This window comes from Littorina saxatilis, linkage group LG17 (genome assembly GCF_037325665.1).
Source record: "Littorina saxatilis isolate snail1 linkage group LG17, US_GU_Lsax_2.0, whole genome shotgun sequence".
Lineage (NCBI taxonomy): Eukaryota > Metazoa > Mollusca > Gastropoda > Littorinimorpha > Littorinidae > Littorina > Littorina saxatilis.
The window spans coordinates 51,200,843-51,215,595 of NC_090261.1; the positions used below are offsets into that span (position 1 = coordinate 51,200,843).

General features: G+C 38.1%; 1 protein-coding gene across 1 annotated transcript in view; it reads right to left on the reverse strand.

Moving 5' to 3' along the window:
• Nucleotides 1-6,722: 6,722 nt before the first annotated feature.
• LOC138953822 (protein-glucosylgalactosylhydroxylysine glucosidase-like) overlaps nucleotides 6,723-14,753 on the reverse strand; it is a 30,902-nt gene continuing 22,871 nt past the window's right edge. The window contains exons 12-13 of the mRNA XM_070325765.1: nucleotides 8,824-8,949; nucleotides 6,723-7,665 (exon numbers count right to left, since the gene is read on the reverse strand). Of these exons, the coding sequence (XP_070181866.1) occupies nucleotides 7,312-7,665; nucleotides 8,824-8,949 (480 nt within the window). The 3' untranslated portion in view covers nucleotides 6,723-7,311. The remainder of the gene's footprint in view (nucleotides 7,666-8,823; nucleotides 8,950-14,753) is intronic.

Consider the following 14,753-nt stretch of genomic DNA (forward strand, 5'->3'; position numbering starts at 1 on the left):
ACGGTTATTTTCTTTTAAAAACAAAATTTACATGTACAAAGATCTACTTCATTTACGGAACCACGTGACACATTCTGTGTTCAAAATTTGTGAAGAAATCACGAACCACGATTGCGCTATCAAGTGTTGAAATTATGTCGTCAACATCTTTTCAGATCTTGCGTGCGACACCTTCTTGCGTTCAACATAAAATGTCACTACCTTATCGAGTTTAATGGGTAAAACTAACTATTTGTTGTCTTAGTTTAATCTTCTTAATTAAAAGCGTAATAAAACCGAACTTCTAAGATGAATTTTAATTGAGATTAGCGAAAGAGCGGGCACGCAAGTCGACCTTAAAGTAAAAGAATGATAACACGAGCGTGTGTCGTGTTTTCTTGCGTGCAACACATTGTCCAAAAAGGAAAATGTATATTTTTCTCAGACGTTTTTTAAGTTGAAACCTTGAAACTTCACACACATTTGGGGTTTAATCGCCCCCATGCATGGTAAAAGTCTTGTTGACCCTTGTCAGATTTCAAGGTCACGTCTGGGTCACATGTGGTTCAGAAAACGGATGAAACATATTTTTTCAGAGATTTTTGAAGCTAGAACCTTCAAACTTCAAACAACGCTTTTGCTTAATGATTGTTCAACATGGAGAATTCAAGGTTGATCCTTGAGAAATGTGAAGGTCATAGCAGGGTCTCGCGTGGGTAAAAAAAAAGGAAATTGTATTGAACTTCAATTTATATAAAACCAAAGTCTGGTTGATCTGTTTTAAGATTTAAGGTCAAATCTGTTATTTAAGGTCAAATCAAATAGAAATTTGTTGATGCTTAAATCTTTGAAACTTCCAACAGGTTTGAGGTTTGACAACTTCTGGACTTTGAAATCTGGTATGGTTGATCCTGGTAATATTAATTAGTCAAAACATCAAGATCAACAATTATAAAATAAGCACTTTCACCAATGTCAAGTGAGCAATAGCAGCAAACGTGAGTCTTATAAAGATTATCACTTTTTGTGTGACCTCAACTTGACCCCTCTGAATGCTCTCAATCATGGAAATTGACCACACTTTGATTATAACCAAACAACATCAAAACTTTGGAATGTGTGAAGTTTCAAAGGTGTTGCTTAAAAGGCGTTCGTGAAAATGACAATTGTATGTGTCTGACTTCAATGCGACCCCGCTGCGACCTTGACGTTTGATTTTATCAACCAGACTTTCATCATGTGTGAATGACTTCAAACACTATAAAACTAGTTGAAGAAATTGACAATTTTTCAGTTTAAGCCAGATGGCACTGCTGTGACCTTGAAATTTGACAAACATTAACCAGGCGGTCACCTTTTTTAGAAAATATCCTTAAAGGATCTTTAACCTTACTGTGACCTTGTAATTTGATGAGGTTTAATTTAACTTGCGTAGTGTGCCAAGTTTCAAGGCCCTAGCTTCAAAAACATATGAGAAAACCTCATTGAAAAATGTATATGTTTGACCTCAACGCGACCCTGCTGTGACCTTGACTTTTTCAACCAGACTTTAATCGTGTGTGAACATTATACACTAGAACTGTGTGTATTTTCAAAGCTCGTGCTATAAACGCGCTGAATAAATTGAAAATATTCCACATTTGGACCAGATGTGACCCCGCTGTGACCTTGAACTTTGACAAAGATTAACCAGCAGGTCACTTTTAATGAGGTTTTATAAAAATGCTGAAAGTATGTGAAGTATGTAAAGTCTAACTGATCTAGTATTAAAACATGTAAGACGTGACAACGACAATTTTCCAGTTTGCAAAGGAAATTTAACCTCGCTGTGACCTTGAAATTCAATGTTGTTTAATGTGATGTGCACCATACCTGGAGGTCATAATACTTTGGTTGTGTGCCAAGTTTCAAAGCCCTAGCTTTAAAAACGTGCGAGATAACCTTAATGCTATGACTCAGTGCCGTTTTGAATGATATAACGAACAAAATTATCGTTATTTGTAAAATCATTTGGGTAAATTTATCTTTTCTTTTCGTAATTGGGTTCCAGCATCTGTTGTCTTAACAAAAATCACAATATCAGTCGTGTTTGTCAACTTTTATTTTTTAGCCCCTTTGTCCGCTTTTCGTGCGCACCTTTTGGCACTTAGTCATATACAGTTTTAATGAAATGACACGGGGATTAATGCTTTAATTTGGGTTTAAAATTTGTTGCAATAATTTTTTGCCCAAGTTTAGTTAATTATGAAAGTCGGGCAGACTTTTGCCTTCTCTTTTAAGTGTTCCTTTCTAATTAAGGCCAGTAATATGATTTAAGATGCACAAAATACCTTCGTGAAAGGGAACTGAAAAAGAAAGATGTTTGTGATCCTGAGATGCACAAAAAAATCATCTTTCCAAACATGACATAATAAAGTTGGCCAAAAAATTATTGCAACAAATTTCAAACCCAAATTAAAGCATTAATTCCTGTGTCATTTAATTAAAACTGTATATGCCAGTTAAGTTTTGCCTATTGTGATTTCTTGTAAATTTTTTATTCGGCTCTTCCGTTTTTGTCTGGTCGATTTTGAGGGTACCCTTACTTGAGCGGCGGTCACGTGATCCCTGTAAAAGAAATATTTAATCCAAAAGGTGATCCTGGAAGTTAAGTGAACGGTCTTAACTGGCATATACAGTTTTAATGAAATGACACAGGGATTAATGCTTTAATTTGGGTTTGAAATTTGTTGCAATAATTTTTTGGCCAAGTTTATATATGATGATTACCTGATACTGAGGTCAATAATTGCATTGATGTGATGATAATCTCATTAGTTGTTTTTCACGTTCCTCATGATGATTGTGATGTTTGTTGAACGTTATTTTATCTACTGAAATAATGATCGAACATCTTCAATGACTTTTTAAATAAAGGCTACAGATGATGACACTAATCTGTGTGTGGTTTGGTATGTAAGAGAGCGAGAGAGAGAGTGTGTGCGTGTGTGTGTGTGTGGGGGGGGTTTGGTATGTAAGAGAGTGAGAGAGAGAGTGTGCGTGTGTGTGTGTGAGGGGGGTTTGGTATGTAAGAGAGAGCGAGAGAGAGAGTGTGTATGTGTGTGTTCGTAATTCAAACAAATTGCATGCAACTTAAGCTTCATCCGAATATTCTACAAATAAGGTTCTTCAACAGATATGCAACATCATTTAATGTCTACAAAATGTAAGCATGTGGAGAAATGCGCACATGAGAACTATGTGGTGTTTTTTTTAGGTGCTGAAGCTACAAGTATTTCTACCTGTGCTGAATAATTCACATGCACACACACACACACATGCATGCACACACACAGACTCTCTCTCCCGCATACTTGACTAAATGTAAAAAGGAGAGCAAGAACAATTAAGTGAAAACTTTATTTTGCAATGCAGCACACACACACACAAATGCGACTGGTTATTATGCCTGTGTCACTGTATACAAATAAATTCTTACATGTACTACATGTATGTATCTTCAGCACACTCTGGTTTATGTATCATAAAAGTCTTCACAGATTCATAAAAGCTGCTGACTTGTTGGTGATGCTGAACAAAATCAATTATCAAAAATAATCAAAGATAAAAGTCAAAAACAAAAGTATAATATAAAAACACTGCAATTCTATCAAAATGGATACATCATATCAGGGAAAATCAGTGCATTTATTTTGCAAAATTATTCTAATTAACCTATACTACAAACACATTCATTCTTTTTTTTTCTGGTGCAGATCAACAACAAAAATTACATATTCAGAATTTTATTAACCAACCTACCAACCAAGTAGCCAACTCAACCGCCCTCTCAACAGCCTAGCAAAGAAACAAAAAGCTACAAAAAACATAAATTCTTAAAGGTTTTCAAGAAAATATTTTTAAGAAATTAAGTAAGTGTGTTTAACATTTATTTGACAACTGTGAGAGTTTGTGAACAAAAAGTATAAAATATGCAGGCAAGATGCCAAACCATTGACAACAACAAATAACAACATTTTACTCTGATCATACATGTAGTTATAAAGAGTGACATAATTCTTAGAAATCTGTCTTGAGCATGGCCCTAGGTTATTTTCATCATCTAATAAGGGCAGTGATGTGCAACATGTGATACCCTTTCTCATAACTGTTGTTATTATGAACAAAGATTAAAAGATGCTTGTTTAGTAGTATATGGAACTGGTATATCACATGTGAGAATAATAATCTCTTGGTTAAAAAAAACACCAAAAAACAACAACAAGAAAACACTTCACAAACAACAACAAACTGTAACAAACAACTTGGGATTTCACTTATCTGCTTTCATCAAAACAAACAACCAATGTCAAAAATGTGTTCATTTCTCCTACAAAAGACATTTTAAAATACATGCAGTGTTTTTTGGATTTTGTCAGCAGTTGTAACTAAAACACACAAAACGCTCAGATTACCTTTGGAGGCAAAGACAGTCAAACAGCAGTGATTGTAGGTAGCATATAAATATCTGTTTCAGTCTCCAAAACTCAAGTAGGTCTCCCACCCCCTCATATACTGTACATGCATTCATCTTGGTTAGGTCACTTATCACAGCTGTATGTGAAGTAGGAAAAGTAACATTTTATTGGAATAAAAAATAAAAATACGTTAGCATGTCCTGAATGGAATGTTATTGTTTTTCAGCTGCTTACTTTAAAAAAAATTTTTTTTTTTTTAAAAACAAATTTAAAAAAAAAACAAACCTAAATGGTATGTACACTTTTAACAGCTGAATTAGGGAAACTTGTTGTTTTAGGCACACAAAAATAAGTACGAGAACAAATTAAATACAATGAAAAAGAACCCATACATTGTTTAAATCTCTTGACACTGTAATTTGTTATTTACTCCTGTGTGACACATTCTTACAAGAGAGGTGTCACGCTGTGTTTCAGGGAATGAAACTTGATACAAAAAAAATGCACATGTGTTATAATTAATACAACAAAGTGTTAAAAGTAATGCAAATATGTGTCAAAAGTGATGTAAATATAAGCATGCGTTTAAAAATTATGCAAGTGAATTTCAACAGTGATGCAAACGAGCAACACTTGTCTTTTCCATAATTTGTTGTAGCATGCCGTGCATCATCACACTTTCTTATTTACAGCCATTCAAGAACTGTCAAATGGAAATTATAGCTGAGCACTTTCTTGTTGCAAGGAAGAGATGTCATGAGAGCCATTTCCAGAGCAACTGTTTGGTAAATGTGTCAAAACACACAGTGAAACCTGTCATGAGAGCACTAGTGGGTCCCTGAGACCAGGCAAAAATGTCCCTTTATTGCAGGTGCCCTCTTTTGACAGGGATACTCGGTTAACAGAGCAACTGTTCAGCAGTAGGTCAAAACACACAGTGAAACCTGTCATGAGAGCACTAGTGGGTCCCTGAGACCAGGCAAAAATGTCCCTTTATTGCAGGTGCCCTCTTTTGACAGGGATACTCGGTTAACAGAGCAACTGTTCAGCAGTAGGTCAAAACACACAGTGAAACCTGTCATGAGAGCACAAGTGGGTCCCTGAGACCAGGCAAAAATGTCCCTTTATTGCAGGTGCCCTCTTTTGACAGGGATACTCGGTTAACACTTTCGCGACGGGAGGTGACTATATTAGTAATAGCGCTGCAACGCCCACGGACGGGAAGTGACTATTTTAGTATTAGACATACAAGGTACACGACTCGTGATTGCTTCCCGGTTTTTGAAGCTTGCAGTAAATTGAGTTGTTTCCCTTGACACACTTGGTGTGCCCTTCCGCCATATGTAAAATTAGCCTGGTTTGTGCGGTTTTTTCGAGAAAAAAAATGAATCGAAGGCGAGCCTTGTCACGGGAGGAGATTCTCCGGATGTTGGATCTTCAGGACGTGTTGTTTTCGCCTCAAGAAAGCGATAATAGCAGTGATATTGAGGAAGAAACAGTCCCGTTGTTGCTGCTAGTATGAGTCGGCAAACTACACGTGTTAGGGTGGTACTGCATGAATCTTCGAATGTGTAGTTGCAAGGGGGGCGTGGCAGCACTGATAACAATGGATGGCTGGAGCCTAATCCTTTTGGAAATGTTCATAGGTGTACAGTTGGGACTTTGTTGTGAAAATGTGACTTATATTCAATATGGATTACCTAGACATCATTTGGTGAGTGTCACAGTTTTGTTTCATTTGAGTCAGGATGCTGTGAGTGAATGCGGGATTTGCTTGTTTTTTTCTTTGTACTGTCTCCTTATTTCTGTGTAGAATTTTAACAATATTTCAGCTAATTCATAGGTTTTACACCTTGTTTGGTTATAAAATTATTTATAATACTTTCTGTTAAAAAATAACTTTTAAAAAAGCAGTGGAAAAGAAAACCCACACAAAAAAACATTAAAAAACACAAATTATCCCCCTTTCACCCCCCCTTTGCTGAAACAAATCGCGTGACAAACTTATAAATAGCACGACTGAACTGGGCATCCATTTTTTAATTAGTACACAAAATTTGGTGGTGATTGGACTTAATTCAAGCTTGCTAGACAGATTTCTTTACAGTTACTGTTTTTTGGGAAGTTTCTTGGTGGCAAGCTTGGGCAGGCAGGACGTTAACGCCGTGGCAATGCTAGTCACAATAGTGTTAACAGAGCAACTGTTCAGCAGTAGGTCAAAACACACAGTGAAACCTGTCATGAGAGCACTAGTGGGTCCCTGAGACCAGGCAAAAATGTCCCTTTATTGCAGGTGCCCTCTTTTGACAGGGATACTCGGTTAACAGAGCAACTGTTCAGCAGTAGGTCAAAACACACAGTGAAACCTGTCATGAGAGCACTAGTGGGTCCCTGAGACTAAGACCAGGCAAAAATGTCCCTTTATTGCAGGTGCCCTCTTTTGACAGGGATACTTGGTTAACAGAGCAACAAACAATGTTTGCATAAGTTCGTGTTTTGTATTTGTTCACTATAAAGGTCTCACATTAAAAGTCACACTGTGCAAACCAAAATGAAATGGAATTCCAAGTTACAAAGCCCTCATGTTGTAAGTTAATACTTTTACGATGAAACCTGTTTTAAGACAAACCCTCATATTCTAAGTTAATACTTTTCCCCTGAAACCTCTGTTTTTAGACCTCAACAATTCTGAGAAAAATAGATCTTACAAAGCAGGGATTCTTAAACCCAGGTTAATGCACAGAATTTGTACAGAGACAACCTTGGGAAATAATGCCTCAAGGCAGAGGGTCTTAAAAGCAGGTTTGACTGTACTAAAAATATATATTCTCTGATTGTAAAAACGTCCCTTTTCCCACCAATCAATCAAAAAATACTACGAGTGTCTGGGCATAATCTGAGCAGGCTGACAATCAGCGGAAACAGGTGAACCAAAATCAAGGTCCACAACCTTCTTGTCTTTGGTCAAGCTCAGCTGGAGGGGCACACCTGCCTTGGTCAGCGTGATGTTCATGACACGGTCATCATACACAATGTCCAGTGAGCTGCCCATGTAGTCCAGTCCCCGCACGGCCACAGCGGTCAGGGAGGGAGGGAGCTGGGGGTTGAGGTCCAGATGGTCATCGTTCAGGTCCACACCCACGTAGCCGAACAGCAGGGACTGCAGGTAACCCCCCATACCTGTGTGGAAGTTGTATGCCCCTCCCCCATCTGCGTCTTCAGCCCACACCTGTGTGGAACATATGACCATCGTTACAGAAAAGGTAAGTCTCCTTTTTTCTGAATAAGCATATACATGTACATGTACATGTTTCAGCATTTGGGAAAATGTGACACAAGTCGCACACCATACTTTCCAGTGTTGTGCTGAAAACCTTTGTCATGTGAAGATTGACTGATTTCAATTTTTTTTTTAACTTTTTGGAAGTTCTAGAAGTTCAAATCAATCCACATGCCAAATGTTTGCTGCAAGTGAGTCAGCATCCTGTCATTATTAATACATTTTTATTTTATAGTTCATGACATTTAAAAACTTATTTTGTGAAAAAAATCTGTCACTTTCTCTCATGTGCAGTCACATTACCCTCCAACAGCATTTATATCACTTTTCATCATGCATGAAGTTATACCTCATATCACTACCACCCTCAAAATACCTCAATGACTGTTGTAAGCCCTGCTTGTGTTCCACCAGCTCTCTCTTAATAAAAGCTGTAATATCAAGGCGTCCACAACACCAAGCAGTAGCCACCAACCCATGCACACAAACTGCAGGCTCTATTTCAGATCTTTCTGGCTATTCCTTTATAACCTGTTGTCTTCTTATACTGTGGTTAGTACTTATGAGCAGAGACATCAGAATACCTCATAAACTAGTAACATTTTCAATCAGAGTGTACTTTCAAGTTTTCCCCATTGTTGGCGTTGTCTTAGTACCACCTCCTCTACCTAATCATCATGGATAATCACCTTCATCTGACTATGCTCTCAGAGTATAGTTTGGGGAACCCAAATGGGCAAATGAGCTCACACGTAACCAGAAAATTCTGGAACGCCGAAGAAGAAGAGGAAACACCTTCATCATCAATCCCATTCTGTTGCAGAGATACTGGTGGTTCATGGTACATTACATGTACTACTAAGCGTAACAAGATGAACATTACAATCAATCCCATTCTGTTGCAGAGATACTGGTGGTTCATGGTACATTACATGTACTACTAAGCGTAACAAGATGAACATTACAATCAATCCCATTCTGTTGCAGAGATACTGGTGGTTCATGGTACATTACATGTACTACTAAGCGTAACAAGATGAAAATTACAACAGGATAGTAATTCTGACATTCAGACAAACTTCCAACAAACACAGCAAACTATTTCACCTTGAAGGGTTCTTGAATGTTCCAAGTGCCTTGGTAGAAAGTCTTCTCAGCTAGGTCGTTACGACCCAGGCGCAGCCAGTTGATCGCAAAAATTCCCCAGGTCATGGCAGGTCCTGATGGAGTCACCTGGAGATTACGAAGAAATTAAGGTCCTTCATGAAGGTACATGGAAATCAAAAACAGGTTTATGGGCACACATGAAAACAAACGGAAACATAATAATTACATAATAATAATAAAAACATAATAAACAGTACAATCGTTGCACTTGAATTAAAATCCCTTGAAATGCACAGGAAGAGAGCATTGAGAGATAAAACAAAATTAAACCATGATATGCATTTTTGTTCAACACATGTGAAAAGCAATGAAAGTCTTCATGAAATGCTTTCATAAGCTTTAACTGGTGATTTAATGGCGGATGTACATGTAACTCGGGCCCTATCTACAGATCCCTTTGTACTGAATTAAGGGGGGACAGGGTAGGCAAGCACTTTTTTTTTTTATTTTGGAAACAGCTTGCTGCTTGTTTGATTTTTGCAAGCAGAATAACCGAATTAAGGGAAACCATTTTAAATTTTGAGTGAAAAGCAATTTTTTTGGGTTTTATTCACCAAAATGTGAGAAAAACGTTATAAAATGTGCTTTTTTTAAAATGTTGCAGTTTGTGAACCAGTGCATGTTTTGATCCAATTTTTCTTCTTTGCAGCAATATGTGTGTGTTTAATAATTCTGTGTATCGAAAAGCATTTCTAAGCAATATATTATTTTAATTTAGCATTTTCAGTTACCGGTTCAGTTCTGATAAGAAAAATACATGAAATCCTAACTGTCAGACTCATAAAAACCCAACCAATGCACTGAACTCTTATTCCATACACAGAACTGATGCTGTACAACTCATAAACAACATATACAAAAACTGAACAAATCCATCAAGCCTTTCAAAAGTTGCAACATTTTAATTGTAGCGTTTTGTCTGAAAATTACATTCAGAGAAAACAGCATTTTAAAGATTTGAACCAGTACATAAAAAAACCAGTAGCACAGTGCACCCTGAATTCATATGTTTTTATCAGAATGACCACTTTACTATGTAGGGAAAAGGATTTGACAATCAAATTATCAGGATTTTTTTTATATACATCATATGAAAACAGCCATCTTTGTTTGTACCGATATGAAAACATGAATCAGAACCAAACTGTCAGACTCATAAAAACCCAACCAATGCACTTAACTCTTATTCCATACACAAAACTGACGCTTTACAAATCATAAACAACATAAACAAAAATGAAACAAATCCATCAAGCCATTCAAAAGTTGCAACATTTTAATTACAGATGTTTGTCTGAAAATTACATTCAGAAAAAACAGCATTTGAAAGATTCCAACCAGTACCTCAAACTAGTAGCACAGTGCAGCCTGAATTGATATGTTTTTATAAGAATAACCACTTTACTATAATGGGGAAATGATTTGACGATCAAATTATCCAGACTTTTTTTAAAAAATCATTTGAAAACTCATCTATGTTAGTGCAGATATGAATCAAAACGAAACTGTCGGACTCATAAAAACACAAGGAATCCACTGTATTCTTATTCCATGCACAGAAATGGTGCTTCACAAATCATAAACAACATATACAAAATTGGAACAAATCCATCTTGCCATTCAAAAGTTACAACATTTTAATTACCACATTTTGTCTCAAATTACATGTAGAGAAAACAGCATGTAAAAGAGTCTCACTAGTACCCCGGTAAACTAGTACCACAGTAGAGCTTGAATTAATGGGGTGGTTTTTTTTTAACCAGAATAACACTTTAACTATGAAGGGGAAATGATTTGATAATCAAATTATCAGATTTTTTTGATTTAAAAAAAAATCATATGAAAACATTAAAAAAGTCAATTATCTGTGTTTGTGCTGATATGAAAATATTGATCAGAACCAAACTGTCAGACTCATAAAAACCCAACAGATGCACTGATTTCTTATTTCATTGCATAGAAATGATGCTTCACAAATCATCAACAACATTACATAATTATATATACACAAATGGAACAAAGCTATCAAGCCATTCAAAAGTTGCAACATTTTAATTGCAGTATTTCTGTGCTCAATCCTAACACTGCAGCAAATTTCTGTAAAGCTGAATGTCCCTTTCCATGTACCAACTTGGTCATACGCGGATTATTTAAAATGCAACTTTACCACCCGAAGCGTTGCAAACACCGGGAGAAGAGTAAACAACTGCAGACTTGAATGGACACTCATATGCACTCCAGATGCAGGGCCTGTGCAAATCCTTGGGCTGATGCATCACCTTCTTTCATAATCAGACTGCTATCAGACAAGCATTCAGTACAGGATATAAACCTTTCAGCAATAGATTGAGCTGATCAATGTTGACAAAAGCCCAACACATGTCAGCGGAGTGACCTTGCACAGTACCAGTATCCATATCTGCTTGTGATGGGTCAGAAGATGGCAAAGTATCTGTATCTTCTTATGGTTGGTCAGAAGATGGCAAAGCTGATGTTTCTGCTGTGGAAGAGGGTAGTTCCGGTTTAGCAAACTTTTTCATCAGGTCAATCTTTCTCCTCGCTGCCACCACAGGAGGACTGGCTCTCCCCTTGCTCCAACCTAATAAATACACAAACACTGATTTAATATTTGATACAACTGTCCATGGTTTTTGTTTGTAATAAGCTGCAAATTTTAAGACTCAATATAAACGTCAACAAGTGCTTGTACTTTATTTTGCAAATGACCATGTTACATGGGGTGTACCTCAACTTTTTGGCTAGGCTGGTAAATCAGAAATCCCAATCAGCCCCCAACCACTGAACCAGGCGGGTTTTCTTACAACCACCTCAGCGGCTCGTACCCACATATGTCGGTTGACGAACACACACACACACACACACACACACACAAAAGACATTCATTAATTGGCCCCTATCACAAAATGTACATGTCAAGTTTACTATGGGATTTGAGTAACCACACTCCTCCGAAAGCGGCGTATGGCTGCCTAAATGGCGGGGTAAAAACGGTCATACACGTAAAATTCCACTCGTGCAAAAACACGAGTGTACGTGGGAGTTTCAGCCCACGAACGAAGAAGAAGAAGAAGAAGAGTAACCACACAATCACATACACACAGGAACTAATACTGAAACTAGCTGAATTATTTTCTTTCTTTCTTTCTTTCTTTTCATATTTTTCTTTTAAAATTAATTTATTTCATCACACTTGCTATGTATTTGCTTGTTTCTTGTCTGTTGTCTGTTTTGTGTGTGTGTGTGTGTTCTGTGTGTGTGTATACATTTTCAGATTTCCTAAACCTAGCACTGTTTGCAGGTGATCTTTATGCTTTTGATTCATGAGTTGCATCCCCAGTCCTTTAGTTTAACTCTTTTTTTTTCTTTGGTGAAGTAAATTGGATCTATTTTTTTTATTCCTTAGTTAATGGAAAAGATTTGACAACAATATTGCTGTCAATGATAGGTTAGTCAGCCATGCTGGTGTAAACCAATCCTTTAGAATTATAGAGAACGCTCTCTAGTAGGGTACTTATTTTCCTACGGTCAATGACCAGAAACAGAAATTGTGTCAGTCGTACATCGCTCAGATGCTGCTTCTCAGTTTGACCCCAGACAAAGAATACTGATGACATGTTACACCATAGTAAGCTCTCAAGGACTGGCCAGCGAAGAACAATAAAATAGGGGTTGTGAAGACGATATCACAGAGATGATCGAGGGAGGGAGGGGGGTGTGCGGCGGCGGCATGGTCAGTAAATTGGATCAAGAAACCCGCAAAATACTTCAGACACAAACTGTTTATCATTTACCTGCAAACCCTAACACATTCTTACAACAACAACAACATAACGATGTGCAATAAATCACGTTGTCAAACAAACAAGATCGAAAAGAGAAAGAAGCAAAACCCACCTCGTCGAATCAAGAATCTTAGAATGTCGTCTGCTTAAATACGATCATGTTGGTTCATTTCGGAGTGTTGTTACTTCCTTCTACTGTTCGCTGCTGCTGGTTCATCTTTCTCTGATATTTCTTGCCACTATGCCGAACATTTCCAATGTTAGGGTTGTTCTCCGCAGCTCAAAACTTTGAAAAATGCTGCTGAATCGGTGAAAACGTCTTGGATTTGTTGACACCGGGGGACTGATAAGTTGTCTACTGCGCTTGCGCCAAATGCCTTTGACCTACATATATTTGCATATATTAATTCCGGGGTTTCGGTTGGAACGGATTCTCTCTCTTTGTGCCTATGTCAACGGAAATTCCCCAACGGTGATGACGTCATCTTGAAGAACGGAAATTTCCACACAGTTTGAACAGCGAAGGGTCATGTCATGTGCGCACATTTACCAGCACGGAGTATCCAAAGTTGACCATTTTTTCGATTTTTTTGATAAAACACAGACAAAAACAACAAAACATCGGTTTGAAAATGGTTTTATTTACATGAATACATGTCTAAAATGACAAAAGCAGATTATTGAATGCATTCCAGGATGTTCAAAGGTGTGAAAAATGCAACAACCCCAAAAAGGTGTATGAGACCAAAAATAACTCATTTTGCCTACCCGGTCTGCCCTTAATTAAGTCTCAGCACCTTTGTTTTTTTCTATCTGGGAGCATTTTTTTTCCAGTTTTCAGCAGTCTGCAAAAATTAAGAATGAGCATTTTTGTGGGCATTGTGGCTACTCTCGAAAAATGAAAACGTTTTTACATAAATGAAACAAGCAACTACTAATCGTACATGTACAAGATTTTGACTGACAGAGGACTCATTTTACTATATGTCTGACGGGCGCAGTTGCGTGGTGGCAAGACGTCGGCCTCCTAATCGGGAGTTCGAATCCCGGTAGCTGCCGCCTGGTGGGTTAAGAGTGGAGATGTTTCTGATCTCCCAGGTCAACTTATGTGCAGACCTGCTTGTGACTTAACCCCCTTTTTGTGTACACGCAAGCACAAGACCAAGTACGCACGGAAAAGATCCTGTAATCCATGTCGGAGTTCGGTGGGTTATGGAAACACGAAAATACCCAGCATGCCTACTCAATGAAAGCGGAGTGAAGCTGACTATGCTCTCAGAGGAACCCAAATGGGCAAACGAGCTCACACGTAACCAGAAAATTTTGGAACGCTGAAGAAGAAGACTATATGTCCCAGCCCAGTGTTACACTGCATTGCAGCTTTCAATCCCAATAACTCTCCCTTCAGCAGACAAGTCATTTCATCTCCATAGGGGTAGGGCGGGGATGTAGCTCAGTCGGTAGCGCGCTGGATTTATATCCAGTTGGCCGCTGTCAGCGTGAGTTCGTCCCAACGTTCGGCGAGAGATTTATTTCTCAGAGTCAACTTTGTGTGCAGACTCTCCTCGGTGTCCGAACACCCCCATGTGTACACGCAAGCACAAGACCAAGTGCGCACGAAAAAGATCCTGTAATCCATGTCAGAGTTCGGTGGGTTGTAGAAACACGAAAATACCCAGCATGCTTCCTCCGAAAGCGGCATATGGCTGCCTAAATGGAGGGGTAAAAACGGTCATACACGTAAAAGCCGTGGGAGTTTCAGCCCATGAACGAACAAACAAAAATCTCCATGGGGGTACCTTTCCTGTGTTGTTCTCAGGCCTCTGTCTTTGGACACAGGCGCATACTTTTTTGATCCAACGCATTGTTCTGACCCTGGCCGGAAAAACGTCCGATTGTTTTGTCCTGCAGGAGGTCTTCTGACCAAATAATTGGTTTGTAGTCAGGAAATTTGGACCTATACATATTTCCAATGTAGGTCCAACTGATCTATTGTCCTCAATCTCTGGGACTAACATGTGCTGTCTGTCATACAAACCAAAAGGACCAAAGGCTGTACATGTATAC